Source organism: Taeniopygia guttata, chromosome 1 (assembly GCF_048771995.1).
Source record: "Taeniopygia guttata chromosome 1, bTaeGut7.mat, whole genome shotgun sequence".
Lineage (NCBI taxonomy): Eukaryota > Metazoa > Chordata > Aves > Passeriformes > Estrildidae > Taeniopygia > Taeniopygia guttata.
The window spans coordinates 14,652,064-14,665,838 of record NC_133024.1 but is presented as its reverse complement, the minus strand read 5'-3'; the positions used below and the strand labels follow the sequence as shown (position 1 = coordinate 14,665,838).

At 43.4% G+C, this 13,775-nt stretch overlaps 1 protein-coding gene across 1 annotated transcript in view; it reads left to right on the top strand.

The window, feature by feature from the left end:
• Window positions 1-13,775, top strand: part of PTGFRN (prostaglandin F2 receptor inhibitor) — a 65,900-nt gene that overhangs the window by 23,624 nt on the left and 28,501 nt on the right. Inside the window, exons 2-5 of the mRNA XM_030263453.4 lie at window positions 5,023-5,388; window positions 6,237-6,656; window positions 9,533-9,916; window positions 13,119-13,544. Coding sequence (XP_030119313.4) covers window positions 5,023-5,388; window positions 6,237-6,656; window positions 9,533-9,916; window positions 13,119-13,544 — 1,596 coding nt within the window. The remainder of the gene's footprint in view (window positions 1-5,022; window positions 5,389-6,236; window positions 6,657-9,532; window positions 9,917-13,118; window positions 13,545-13,775) is intronic.

The window sequence follows — 13,775 nt, the reverse complement described above, 5'->3', positions numbered from 1 at the left end:
TTCCATCAGGAGCCTGATAATTTATTTTTTTGAAAATGGAGGAAGAGTATTTGAGTGGGCATGACTCTGATGGGCTAAAAAAAAAAATAGGCAAAAATAACTTTTTTTCTTCAGTCTGGAAAATGACTTTACACATCACAAACACCGTACTTTAACAGTTAGTACAGAAGTGAGAGGTTTGGGATTTTGCTAGAAATAGCTTTAATGGTAGGGGATCCATTGCTCACACTCTAGTGTGGCACAAGGAAGGCTGCCCCTGCTCAGCCCATTCACTCCCACAGTGCTGCAGCAAGTGTTGCTTCAACTGGAAATAGATGGAGGAGTTCAGGGAGGGAGGATCGTTACCACCATTTGCAAAGTTGGCTGCAGTATTTTTTTTCCTGTCATAAACTGTTGTGAATTTGAAAGGGCTGCTGGGTATTTCCTTCCCAGACATGGTAATGTTCAGTTGGCAAATGAAACAACCTTTTGTTCGGAAAGCTCTTTTGAGATGAAAGGCGTCAGCAAAGTTGTCGCTGTGTCTCCCATGACTGCCTTGGTTGAGGAGCTGGACTGTGTGTTCTAAGTCTTTCTGATGCAGAGGCTCGAGTGCTTAGTCTGAGCCAATTTACTCATTCGTTAGCTCTTACTTTTTTGACTTTAATTGGCTTCCTACTGCATGTCAGATTGCATTTTCCTTCAGCTGGCGGATGTGGAGGCGACCTCCTTCTCTGGGCTGCTATGAGAACATGTTTTCTTATTAGATAGAGCTGTCTAGTGCAGGCTGGAGGAGCACCTTGTGAAGGAGAGTGCTGAAGCACAAGTGTGTTTTTTGCAACAATAATACCTTCTCAGCCTTGTGGACGACTCCACAGGTTACTTTTCATCTTGTTCCTTCGTAAGTGATATGTAGATGCAAAATGTATATGAAAATAAAGCTCCTGGAAGATTTTCCACATGTTCCCAGTGCAAAGGGAATTCCTTAACCAGCCCTTCCCTTGAGTTTTGTAGCTTGCTGAGAGTTTAAACAGACTACCTGTTCTATAGGTCCTGCACAATTTTTCTGCCTTGTTTTCTTAGTAATCCTAAAAGTGACAGGTTACTATTTATAGTCTGATTGATTTCACAATCCATCTATTCAATCATCTTCTTTCCTTGTTCTCCTTTTTGGAAGGATTTCATTTAATGCCAGCAATGTGATGGTGCATGTGGGTGGTGGGACAAATTTATAAACTATTGCTAGGGAAAAAGTACTAGCCCAAAGCTGCTTTGACTATGTCTGAATTGTCTTGTCCCTGTCTTACTAACATGGCAGACCCCTGTGTTATATTATTCTACCTTGAGCCACACTTTATCCATGTTTCTGGTGGAGTATTTCTTGCATTCCCGTGGGAGAATCCTCTAATCAAGTGCTTGATAAATACCCACGTGGGCTCTGTGGTTGTCTTACATTTGTTTCTGGCCCAGCCCTGCAAAAGGACCGGTGTTGCCTGGTGGTGCTGTCTCCTGTTTCATGAACCCAAGGAATACATTCCATGCCTTGTGTTTGTGTGCTGCCCTCTTTACGGGGGCTCCATTACATTTTGTTTTGGAAAATAGTTAATTGCAATTTCATCTGCTGGTCTGGTAACTCAATAAAAATAAAATGTTGTATTTAACAGTTAACCTTGTGCTTAGACAAATTTGATGTCCAACACTAACTCAGATCCTGTTGAGTTTTTACTAAATACACACCTTTGGTGGGATCAGTGATACTGAGAAATACAGAATTGTCAAAGTTCTGTTGTTTTCTGTCACTAATGTATACATGGTTTTGTCCTCCTCCATCTGTTTCTATAGTTAAATGGGATTCAGATGAATTCCTTAAGAACCTATCACCTTATGTTAACAGTGAAATATATTGGGTGTCGTGAAAAATAAATGTTTCTTACAAATTTACATAGTTTTAAGCTCTTGTATCATGATTTCTCTGGGAAGGTGAGGGAGTGTATGCAAGTAACACAGGGCTGTGTAAGAATAAAATATTTGCAAAAGCTCCTCACTTATCTGCCACAGTAATATGGAGTTCACCTTCTGCCAAGATCGTGTCTGTAGCACTGTCTGTAGCTACTTCTGCCACAGTTACATGAAATGTTAATCCCTAATGCATGGCAAAGAACCCCTTGTTTAGTCTCTTCTGCCTTGCTGCAGGACCAGAGGCAGAACCTTGACTTCACAGCCTGCTGGGTCACTTAGAAATGCAGCTTACCCTTGCAGTGCCTGCCCTGTGCATGCTCCTCACTTGTGGGGAGGACAGAGCAGGAGGTTCTCATTCTCTCATTTGGTGATGTTGCCTCTGCTCCTGCCTTACCAGAATCCTGGTTTATCTTAGCAATAACAAATGTTGTTGTTTGGCAAGTGTAAAATTCTGTTTCACCTCATCCCTCTTCTTTCCTGCAGTCAGTTCCACTGCCTTCCTTCCAGCCCTGGGTTTAGCAGGAATTGCTTGTGGGACTGTGGTGTGGGGAGGGGGATGGTCGTGGCTTTACAGATGTTTTACAGATCTGGTGAGGACTCCCTGTGCTCCTATCTTTCACTTTGGTTTGCCTTTTCATAGGAAGGTGCTAATCACCCCCTACCTTCATTTAGTGTCAAAGGGCCTTTAGTGACCTTGGAAGAAGAGAAACTGAGCTGTCGGTGCTAATCTCAAACACAAATGTGCAGCCCTTGCCACATTAGTCATGCCTTTGTCACCTCTAGATTGGATTAGTGCAGTGCACAGTATGTGGGTCTACAGCTGAAGACACACGCAGAACAGTGTTGTCTGCTTGTTTTAGTGTCACCAGAGAGTATTTTCTAGAGAGATGTCAGTGCTTGAAGAGTGCCCTCAGTCAGGATCCTGAGCTGACTTCTCACAGTGGTTTGCTGGAAGCTGGTTTGACTGTCAGGCTTTAAAGCTTACCTGCTGCTGTTACCGCTTTCTGTAAGAGGATAAGTTGAAGGACTGAATGCAACTTAAGACTTTGGGAGGAAGTATATCAGAGTCCTGTAGCTTGCTTTATTTTTTGTTGATTGTTTTTCTGTATGGATGATATTATGATTTTAGGAAATGGTGCTTGGGTTAGGAGATGTATCCTTGAAGACATCTGTGTGTGGAGCAGTACACTGTCAGTGAAGGTTTTCCTCTCCAATGCACATGTGAATGGTGCAGCAAAATCCAGCTTCCTTATTAGGACTAGTCAATCACTCGATCAGGTGTATAATAACAGTCTTCAGGAAGGCATAGAAGGGGTAGGAGATTAACCCCAGTCTGCATTACAAATAAGTTTAATGAAGTACTAATGTTGAATTAGTAGGTCATGGCAGTGAAGAAATTGGACTATTATGACTGAGCCTATACACGTGAACAGCCTGAAAAGCAAAGAGCATAGTAAGAATTCTGAACTGGGGAGGTAAAGGCAGTTTTAGTCCTTGGTTCAACTGTTTGCTGAACTGTAACTGCAAATAAAATTATGCTTTTTCTCTTGCAGTTATGCTCAGTGTGTGTAGTTTTTAAATGCCCACAGAAATCTTATTCTTTAATATGTCCTTCTCCACGCTGCTCTGGAGTGGACAAGCTGTGTTTTATAGCAGGTTCCCAGTGGAGGGGTTTCTGTTCACAAGACTCTTCTCCCCACACTTGGACATCCATTGGCATGATGGGCCTAAGCAAGCAAGTGGAGTCCTAATCTACAGCAAGAAGATGTGCACAGTGATAGGAGGAAAAGGGCTCAGCGAGTATATTGGTGTTCATGTCACTAGCTGGTGGCTTTTCCAGCGGACTTGGTGAATTGTAGCAGAAGTGAGATGCTGTATTTTGTGTGTTGGGGGGTTGTTTGTTTAAATTTGCCTTTTCCTCTATGGTATCTCAGATCAATTTTTTGCCCCAATTGCTTTTGGTGTTGTTAGATGTCTACTTGATTGTATCAAGACATGTCTTTCAGTGTTCTGTCTTCTATTCTACCTGTCTGTTAAAATATTTTGCTATGGATATGGTGATGGGATTGCAGTAAGCTGTTTGGAGGCTGAGTTTGGGTAGTACCCATCTCTTAAGAGATTTCTCTGGTTGGAACTATGAATCAAAGCAGTTTTCTCTTTGGAGAAGTAAGGACCTGCCAAAATCCATGTGCAGCTGCTGGGGTTATTCTCTGGACTACAGAGCCAAATTAACCAGCAGAGTCTCTTGCTGTGTCTTTGCCAGGTCCTCTGGCTTGTTTAAGTGGTTCACACTTCTTCCTGGAGCATAACACACTGCTTTGCCAGCTTCTGCAGAAAACTGCTGTTGTCCTTTCCTTCTGGTCCCAGAAAACACGGTCTGAGCACTGTGCGTTCCTCTGCTTTGGAGGGAGCTGTCTCTGCTCGTGCTCCCAGCTTTTGGGCCTTCACCAAAGAGGAAACTTGTGTTTGCAGAAATCCACTCAAGCAAACGGTGTCCGTTATAATCAGTTCTTCCTTTTAAATCAATTTGGAAGGCAAGGAATCACACCTGTGTCTGACAAGCTAGGAGCCTTTAGGGCAGCTGTGGCTATGCTCATTTTTGGAGAATGTCAACTTAAAATTCTCTTGGCCCTCAGTCTAGGGGAGAAATAATTTCCTTCGTCAGACTTTCTAGTGGCATCAGCAGAAGTCTTATAAAAATTCCTGATTAGATTATGCCCTCATTGTAGTAATGAAAACCACTTATTAATGTTGTTTAAACATCTTACGTAGCACTTGCCTTGTAGTGGAGAAACTGTTATCCATTGGATCTATGGCTAATTCTCTTCTTTTTTTTTCTCTTTACAATTTTCTCTCAGTCAGTATTTTGTTACCTCATGTGGTACTAGATAAGCAGCATAAAAAAGATTGCCCACACTAAAAATGAGGTCCTGCTTCAGTGAGATTAAATGTTAATGGGAAATATTGCACTTACTAGCTCTTCCTTTCTGCAGAGTGGGATGCCCAAACTTGGCATATTTAATTTTTCGTGTTTTCCTGGTTGAAGACTGTCCTTAACTGTGTGCTGCTCTTCATTCTCCTGCCTAGCTTTCTGCAGAGGGCGCATTGTGAGAGTGCCCAAAGGTCCCCTCATTCGAGTGGTGGGCACGGAGGTGGCGATCCCTTGCAGCGTTAGTGACTATGATGGACCCAGTGAACAGAACTTTGACTGGGAGTTCTCCCGGGAGACTGACTTCGTGCGGATAGTGAGTACCTGGGATTCTACCTTCACCTCTGAGGAGTACCAAAAACGCGTGGGCCGCGGGGATATCAAACTGAGACGGAGCAGCAACGATGCTGTGGAACTTGTGATTAGGAACATCCAGCCAGCTGACCAAGGGAGATACAAATGTTCCACGCCCAGCACTGATGCCACCGTTCAGGGAAATTATGATGCAGAGGTCCAAGTGAAAGGTATTTCTGAAGAGTGAGGTGTGCTTTAAATTTGTTTTTGATATTGATTATAGATGTACCCTTAAGAATGTTGACTTTCTGTTATTTATGATAATTGTGATTTTTCTTTCTTTTCTTCTTATTATTCCTCTTTAATTCCCATAAGGCCAGAATTTAAAATTGGGAAATATGATAGCAAAGGCAAGTGAGGTGAAGAAGTGAAGAGAGGCTGTTTATTGTAAACACCACCTTTTTTTTTTCTGTCTAGTAAATATGTAAATAAAACACTAAGTGGTGGGTTTTCTGAAGATGTCTGCAAATATTTCATGTCCCTAAGCCTCTGGGTAGAGAAGCTAAGTTCAGGTAAAAAAACACAGACATATTTCTTTCAGTTTTAGTGTCATTCAGGGATCTTTCTGTATGAAGGAGCTAATCTACTTTTTCTCCTTTAGCATGTTGATACTATGGTCTTGTCCTAGCTTTGCTCTATCACTTATCATTTTTCAGTATTTAATTTGTACACTATTTCTTTTCCCATGTCTTATCATTTACTCACATGAATTTCAAGATTAGTTTTGAATGGGAATAGTCAAAATGATGATGTTTGGATGAGAAACTAAAGTGAGTGGAAGGATAAATGATTTCTTGTCTTGACTTGTTTAAAGCACAGCACTTCCTTTACTGCTTTTTCAGCTGAATTTCCTTCTTCCTGGAATATGTTTGTGTGTGGGAGAAGGAATGATTGGCAAGGTGTTGCTCTGTGGTGGTTTTATTGCCTCACATCTGAACAGCTCACTGTGGGTGTTCTCTACTTGATTCTGTTTTATGATGCTTGCATCGTTTGGACTTTTTTTTTTTCCCCCTAATAGTTATTTCTGATGGCTTGTCCGTGAGTGGTTCCAAAGCTCGTTCCTCAACGTCTCTCCGGCTGTCTGAGGGCGACTCCTTCAAGCTGCGCTGCTCAGCCACCACCACCTCACCAGAGCACACTCACCTGCATGTGACCTGGCAGGTCAAGAGCGGGTCCTCTTGGCGGGACATCCTGTCTTTGACTCACGAGGGCAAGTTCCAGCCAGGCCCCGGCTACGAGGAGCGCTACCGCAGCGGGGACGTCCGCCTGGACACGGGAGCCAACGACACGTACCGGTTATCCGTGTCCCAGGCTGCCTCCGCGGATGGCGGGGCCTACCGGTGCCTCGTCAGCGAGTGGGTGCGAGGGGCGGATGGCTCGTGGCAGAAGATCCAGGAGAAGAGCGTGGAGATCGCCACTGTGTCCATCCAGAGGACCGGTGAGTGTTCCTGTGGGCTGCGGTCACAGCGCTGGGCTGCGTCCAGGCTCTGGTGCTTTGGGGTCAGCTGAACGAAGCGAGGGTGCGTTCCAGCAGAACCTGGAGTGCTGTTGGGATAGCTGGCCTGTTTACATCCATGACTTAATTTTTCTAGCTTTATTTTGGAGAAAAGGGGATTGATGGCATGGAAGGATTGCCTGGAACTTTTTAGATGCCTAGACGCAGATTTTATCTCATCCTTCATTCACATCAGAGGACTCATGGTTTTTGTATTTCTTAAATAAACATTATATTTAACGGCTGGTCACCCAAAGCCTTCCCTCTGCTGTCTTATTAACACAGGTTCTATAGCACTAAACAGCTGCACCTCCCCTGTGGAAGTGGCTTGTGATTCAGTGATAGATTTGAAGCTTTTCTGTATGCTGTTTATTAAAATAGCGTGGAAAGATCAAGAGAAAGGAGGAAGGCAGTGATAATTTAACAGGGCAAATTACCCAATGATTTTTATCACTGGTCTGATTGCTTTGCTGTGTTGGCAGGGGTCTAGGACAGTAATGGTTCTGTTAAACACATCATTGCATGCTTGGCTAAAGAGACAAAAATACATGCAGTGCTGTGCTGAGCATATCCAGATATCCCTGCCCATACAGATCTCAGGACTAGATGCACTAAGCACTTGATTGCATTAGCATTATCACTGCTGGTTGGAGGAGGGAGAGCGGGGCTGATGCACCTTATCACGCAATAGGTGGAAAAACAGGCAGTGATGGTCTTTCAGAAATATGAGATTATCACAGTATTTTAGAACTGTTCAGACAGGAAAGATATCTTTTCATTTTTGTAATCCTTTAATCACTATAGGGAGGACCCAAAAGTCTGGGTTTTTTTGATTGGCTCATTTGGATGTAGTTTTAATGTCTTGGTGGTACTTAGCCTGTGAAATTTTACAGGATCTATCTGCCCCCTCTATTTCAGAGTGTCTGTTGCACAGCTAAGCTTGCAGGTGCTCTCTGACACAGGACTTGCCTAATTAAGAGCTGTAATTCTTGGTTTTGTCATATTTTTGCAGCATTTGGTTCAGGTAGGTGGGGTTTAATCAGTGGCTGAAAAGAAGCATGAAGGTGGCCAAGACCAGTAGTGGTACAGGTTTTTGATGTGGTTTGGGTGTGTGGTTTGTTTGTTGTGGGGGTTTTTGTTTTTCATCAGGTGTTTTAGCCTTCATTTTTAGCTCAGTCATTAGCAGCATCAGCACTTTGTCAGGGGCATGAAGGCTTTTTAAAGTTATGCTAAAGGGGATAGGTTATTCTCCAGCAAAATGCTTTATACACATCCTGTAGAAAGACTTGAACAGCATCTTGTGCTGACATCTGAAATCTCTGCACTTGCGTGCTGAAAGAACTTGAGCTGTAAATGGTTATATGCCTATGGGTAAACTCTCTCAAAGTCCCTCTATGTGCATACATTGCCAGATTGTGAATGCCCATCACTTTCATGAAGACAGAAATGTTGCTTGGAGAATTGCTGCTCTTAACCTTGCAGATGAGTCTTAGTTTGTATTCTGCTATCAGTCTGTTAAATTAGCTAGGCTTTCCCACTGATTCCAATCCAGTGATAAGACAGTGAGGCCAGTCCCAGTGAGAGATTCATCTGGACTTGGTTTCAGCACTCAGGTGGGGCCTGCAACCCTCTGTCCAGTTTGACTGCTGTGTTATCAGGTGGTGAGGGGTGAGAATGAGCATTGCTTGGTTTTATTGGCAATAGTTCTGACTACTCAGTTTGGCTGTGTTGTGTCTCATTCCAGATAATAGTCTGAGAAAGTTTATGCAGATGGGAAACTATTCTGTAGTAGAGCATGGTTTTACATAGAAGTCACTGATCTCAGCAGAGACACGGCTGCTGGTTTAAAGCAGCAGGTTTATTCTTGCTCATGCTAAGAGCCACTGCTGTAGCAGCCCTGTCCGCTGGCCTCAGTGGAGGCTTTAGGAGCAGCTGCATTACACACGGTGGGAATGGTGCTGCACTGAGACAGATCTAATCTTCAAGCAGTGTAGAATGAGTGAATGAGCAAGTGAAGACATGTGGTAGCCTGGTCTTGACACTGTGATTCCATGGTTTTCTTTTACTATTCTGTATCTGGTCCTGTTTGAATGCTGGCTATGACCATATGTGATATATATATTAGAAATATTCACAGGCCAGTGGTTGCTAAGTTGTTTGTAGTGGCTGTCGGTGTTGCTTTGAAGTCCCCAGTCTGTGTTGTTCTGAGCAGTAAGGGAAGAAATCAGCAGTATAGGGAGTTAATGCTGCCTTTTGTTTGCTTCCATTTCACGTTTTTGCAGCACACCTGAGATCAGTCAGGACTCCAATGTGTGGCCATGGCTGCTTCTTCTCTAAATCTGCTGTGTTCAATGAGCTCAAAAATGTCAGCAGAAGCCATGTTGAGTTCCAGTGTAATTCCTAGTGATTTCTGTAGATGCTTGGTCTTCTGAAGCATAGTCCCAAAACACTTTGACCCTCCTGTGAGACTGAAAAATCCTGTACACATTTTCCTGCTGTGCAAAGGTGATGTGCAGTCTGTGGACGAGACAAAGCCTTCATGGACCAGTTGCTGTGGGGTTATAAAAATGCTGTTCTCCCTCCCTTTCTCCCCTCTGCCCTCATCACACATCCCTTGCTTGACTGATAATGTGTATGCTCTTGTAATACATCATTCAGCTCAATTTCCAATAGGCATTTAAAGGTTGGGCTACTGAGGCTGTTCAGAAGCTCCTGTTATGGAATGTGAAGTCCTGGATAACTTAGAGTGAACTATGTTTATTAAAAGTAACAAATAAAAAAATATTTTTTGTTTGAATTTTTGTGTCTCTCTTTCCAAGCTCTAGATGTGGTCATCTCAACCAGCAATATGTCTGTGACCGAAAGAGACTCCCTGGATCTTACATGCAACATCACAACAGACAGAAGTGGTATTTTCCAAGCAGAGGTGATGTGGTATTTTTCTGCATCACCTGATGACACCTTGTCAGATGCTCAGCTCTTGCTGAGCATGGACCATGATTCTGTTGTCAGTGATTCAACTCTTATCAGCCTCAGCCATGTGGACAGGAACTCCTACCGCCTCTTGGTGCGTGATGTGGATGTGGAGGACTCCGGCTACTACTTCTGTGAAGCTGCTATCTGGGTGCCACTGCACAATGGGAGCTGGCATAAGGTGGTGGAGAGGACCTCTGCACCAGTCAGCGTGGTGGTGACTGCACTGGGTGAGTGACTGTGCTGTCAGACTTCATGGGTAATGTATCCCTCAATCCTTGGCCCCGTCAGAAAAGGGAGACGACCTTGCAGAATCTCTTCTGCACAAATGTTTCTCTTGTTTGCATCTATTATCTATATGTAGGGATCTCTCTCTCATATGTATTTCTCTTCATGCAAATATTCGTAGAAGTAAAGTTACCTGGGAGAATTACTAAAAATGAAACTCTGGTAAAACTTCTTAAAAAGCCTATTGTTTTACAGATAGGTCTAGATATGTCAGCCTACCCAATCTGTTCTCTAGTTTATTCTTGAGATAATAGCTTCAGTTTAGAGGCAGTGAAACTCAGGATGTTGTTGTAGAATGGTGTACGTAAGGTATGTGCACCTGCTAAATTGTACAAGGTATTGGTGGTATTGGAAGCATGAATGAAGCTGGATGTGAGCTGGCAGAGCTGGAGTGCTTCTTGCCTGTTCCCAGCTCTGACTGGATGCAAACATCCCGGCCCAAACCCTTTCAATGTACCCTTTCAGATCCTCCTGTCATGAGAAACTGGTGGTACTATCCAGTTACAAAGGCAGAGCTCCTCCAACATGAAAGTGCTGAATGAGGCTAGCATATAGAGAACCTGTTTTTCAGCAATAAATAGCTGTGCCATAAGGTTAAATCCCACCAACAATGACTTTAAATGTTGCATTTTAGCATTGTGCAGAGCAGTTGAGCCGTGGCCGTCTCCAAGTACACTTGTAATGTGTACTGAAGTGCACAAGTGATTAATGTCTTCATTTCCTGTCCTCATTCAGCCATTCACATTGGACATTTAACTTGTGAGTGTTCCCTCCTTTCCCCATTTGTCTGCATGTGCAGTCATGCACGTGTGTCCATGTGTGTGCAGATGCACCTGCACACTCATGTGCTCTCTTGTCGTGCCTGTACCTGTAGGACTTCTCTTTACTCTTTCCATTCTAATTTAGCATTGTTATTATTGGGAACAGGAGAAAATAATATCTGCTTTTCAGCAGTTGCAGATGCTTGGTTGCTAGGGAGAGGGAAAGCAGAATAAATTTTCAGTATTTGAGGTTTTCAACTGCATCCAGAATTCACCAACTCCTCCTCCTTAATGGAAGTTAAGAGCTCCTGGAGTATTAAGTCATTGAATTGTCAGTGAAGCTGTTCTTTGACAGCTGACAGAGTGGAGGAATGAGGTTTATCCAGCCAGCCTTTTATTTCTTCTAAATCCTCTGTTTGAGTGTCTGTCAGGGTGAAGCGCCTATCTGGAGTGCTGCTATCAAAGAGAAACTCTGTTCTTAGGGTCCTTCCCCTGCCCACAAATAAAACAAACCTCAAGCAATTTTCTAAGAACTTGGGATTCTTGTGGCTTTTTCTTTCTTGTGCCTCTGTCTAGAGAAGTGCATCTGCTTTCATAGTCTTTGTTGCTGTGAAAATATTAGCTGGTCTTGAATGCCTTCTTTTTGAGGGGAAGGCGTGGCAAAGGGGGAATGGTAAGGGAGTTGGAGAGTGTGAACAATACATCATGAGGCCTTGGAATAAACTACTCTTTTGTGAATGAGAAAGGAAGAGCAGTGTAGCTGTAGGATCTAAGGGGCCTTATACCAAAAGTGGGGTTTGGTCATCATTAATTATCTCTGCTTTGGCTGTAGCAAAATTCTGTGCATTTTCTTTTTATTTTGCCTTACCCTGAAAATGTGCAGAAGTCTCCACATGCTCACTGGTAGTAGGTACCACAGACTTTGTAAGCATTGCTTTTATGATTTTATGTTGCCTAATGTCACAGAAACTCACCACCAGTATTCTCTGGGGTCGGGTGAGTATTGTTGCCCTTATTCTTGCTAGTAGCAAGGACACTGGTAAGAGATCTTTTCTGCAGGCTGATATAGAAGCAGCCCAGCTTGTTTGCTGCAATTGTTTTTATCCTTTGCATCTCAAGTCCAAAAGTGCATATGCACACAGAGTTTCCACAGCAGTTCTATTAAGATGCTTTATTATCTTGGCTTGTTGGTGAGCTAAGCCTAAGTTTTAGCCTTGGATTGCCTTCTTTGTCCCAATTATAGCTTCAGTTAATTGTTTCTAGGAGGGCAAAATGCCAAGTAAAACATAAAGCAGGAAATAAATACGGAGTGCTGAATACAGTTAGGCTGTAAAAGCCGTGTGATGAGTATTGGCCAAACAGTTGGGAAGCTGGTCATTTTTCTGAATTATAGTAGACAGCAAGACAAAAATATTCTAATACTAGTAAATAAATATGTATTTCCTCTGTGGTGTGAGGTTCTTGCTGTAATCTTTTTCCTTTACTATCTCTGTAGTCTGAGAGAAAATAGTCATGCGGCTCCCTTATCGCTTTTAGGCTTTGGGCAGCCAGCTATTTCAGATTTAAATACAACAGCCCCTTTTTTAACCCGTGAAACTCAGGCACTGATTTTCCAGCATGAGATATTCCAGCCTCACAGCTGCACAGCACATATTTCTCTATGCAGACTGTGAAGTTTTTTCTAATCTACACATCTCCTACTTAGTATTTATTGACCTAGGTATTTACACTGCTGACCTCTGAGATTTACTGTGCTCAGCTCTTGGTGCTGCCTCTGGGCAGTGCCAGTGGTGCTCTGTGTCCCCTGGTTTGGGTGTCTGGGTGGGTGAATTGTTTGGCTGTTTTTTACCATTTTTAACTAGTTGTAGAGACATGATGGGATGGTTAAGTGTGGAAAAGAAGGCTTTTCAAGATGGGAGATGGCCTCTTATCCTGGAGGGATATTGGGAAAATGGGATGTCTCTGGTCAGTCCAAAGCTAGAGGATAACCAGTGTCCTGCTGCCCCAGGTATTTGACAAGTGCAAAAAGTGGCTGGCTTGATTGAAATAAAACCCACAGGTGGGTTCTTGGGGGCAGGCCTAAAGGAGACCTAATCTTTGCTCAACAAGATCTGTTAGTCCTGATTTTTCTGAAATGGTCTGACTAGACCTATGAAATGGAGTGTCTGGTTTGGAAATGCAGACCTAGGGGTACCTGTGTCAGACTGGTGCAAGTCTGAGAACCAGAGTCCAAGTTCCAAAGTCTTGTAAGAAAAATGCATATCGTGGCACTTGGCTTCTTAGCTCCGATGCTAAAACTGGATGTTAGAAGTTAGTGTATATTTTAATTTTCTCGCTTCTTGTAGCTCCTAACCTGTTTTCTTCTGTGTTTCCTCTCCTGCAGAGCCAGACTATGACGTGTTCCTGAATGCCTCTAAAACACCCAAGTTTTCTGATGACCCCACAGAGCTCAACTGCAGAATCACAAACGTCCAGGACACCGAGGCAAACATCCGCTTCACCGTTTCCTGGTACTACAGGCAGCGCCTGCCCGGTGACGACGTGGTGGCAGAGGAGCTCCTGGCTTCCATGGATGCAGACTGGACTCTGCTGCTTGGGGACAGGGGCAGAGAGCGGATTCAGAATGGGGAAATAATCTTGTCTAAAAAGTCTGCTGACACCTTCAGTTTGAGAATCCAGTGGACTTCAGAGAGTGACAGAGGGGATTATTTCTGTGTCATCTCGGCATGGAGTAGACACCGCAACAACAGCTGGGTGAAGAGCAAAGATGTGTCTTCTGCATCTGTCAATATTTTCTGGGCTACACAAGGTAGGAACTTTACACCTGGGTGGCTGAGAGTAGGCTTGTCAGCCAGAAGGCCTGCTAATGGGCTTTGGAAATGGGGTTTGGTGTTGATTAAGGTTTAAAAGCACTCTCAATTTGTCTAAAGGCCTTTTATCTGTGGCCTTTACTTCGCTCCTTTATTTTACATCACTACCTACTTTACCAGTTCTATTCAACTGTTTGGAGTGGAAGTGCGAAGGAAGAGACACCATCAAA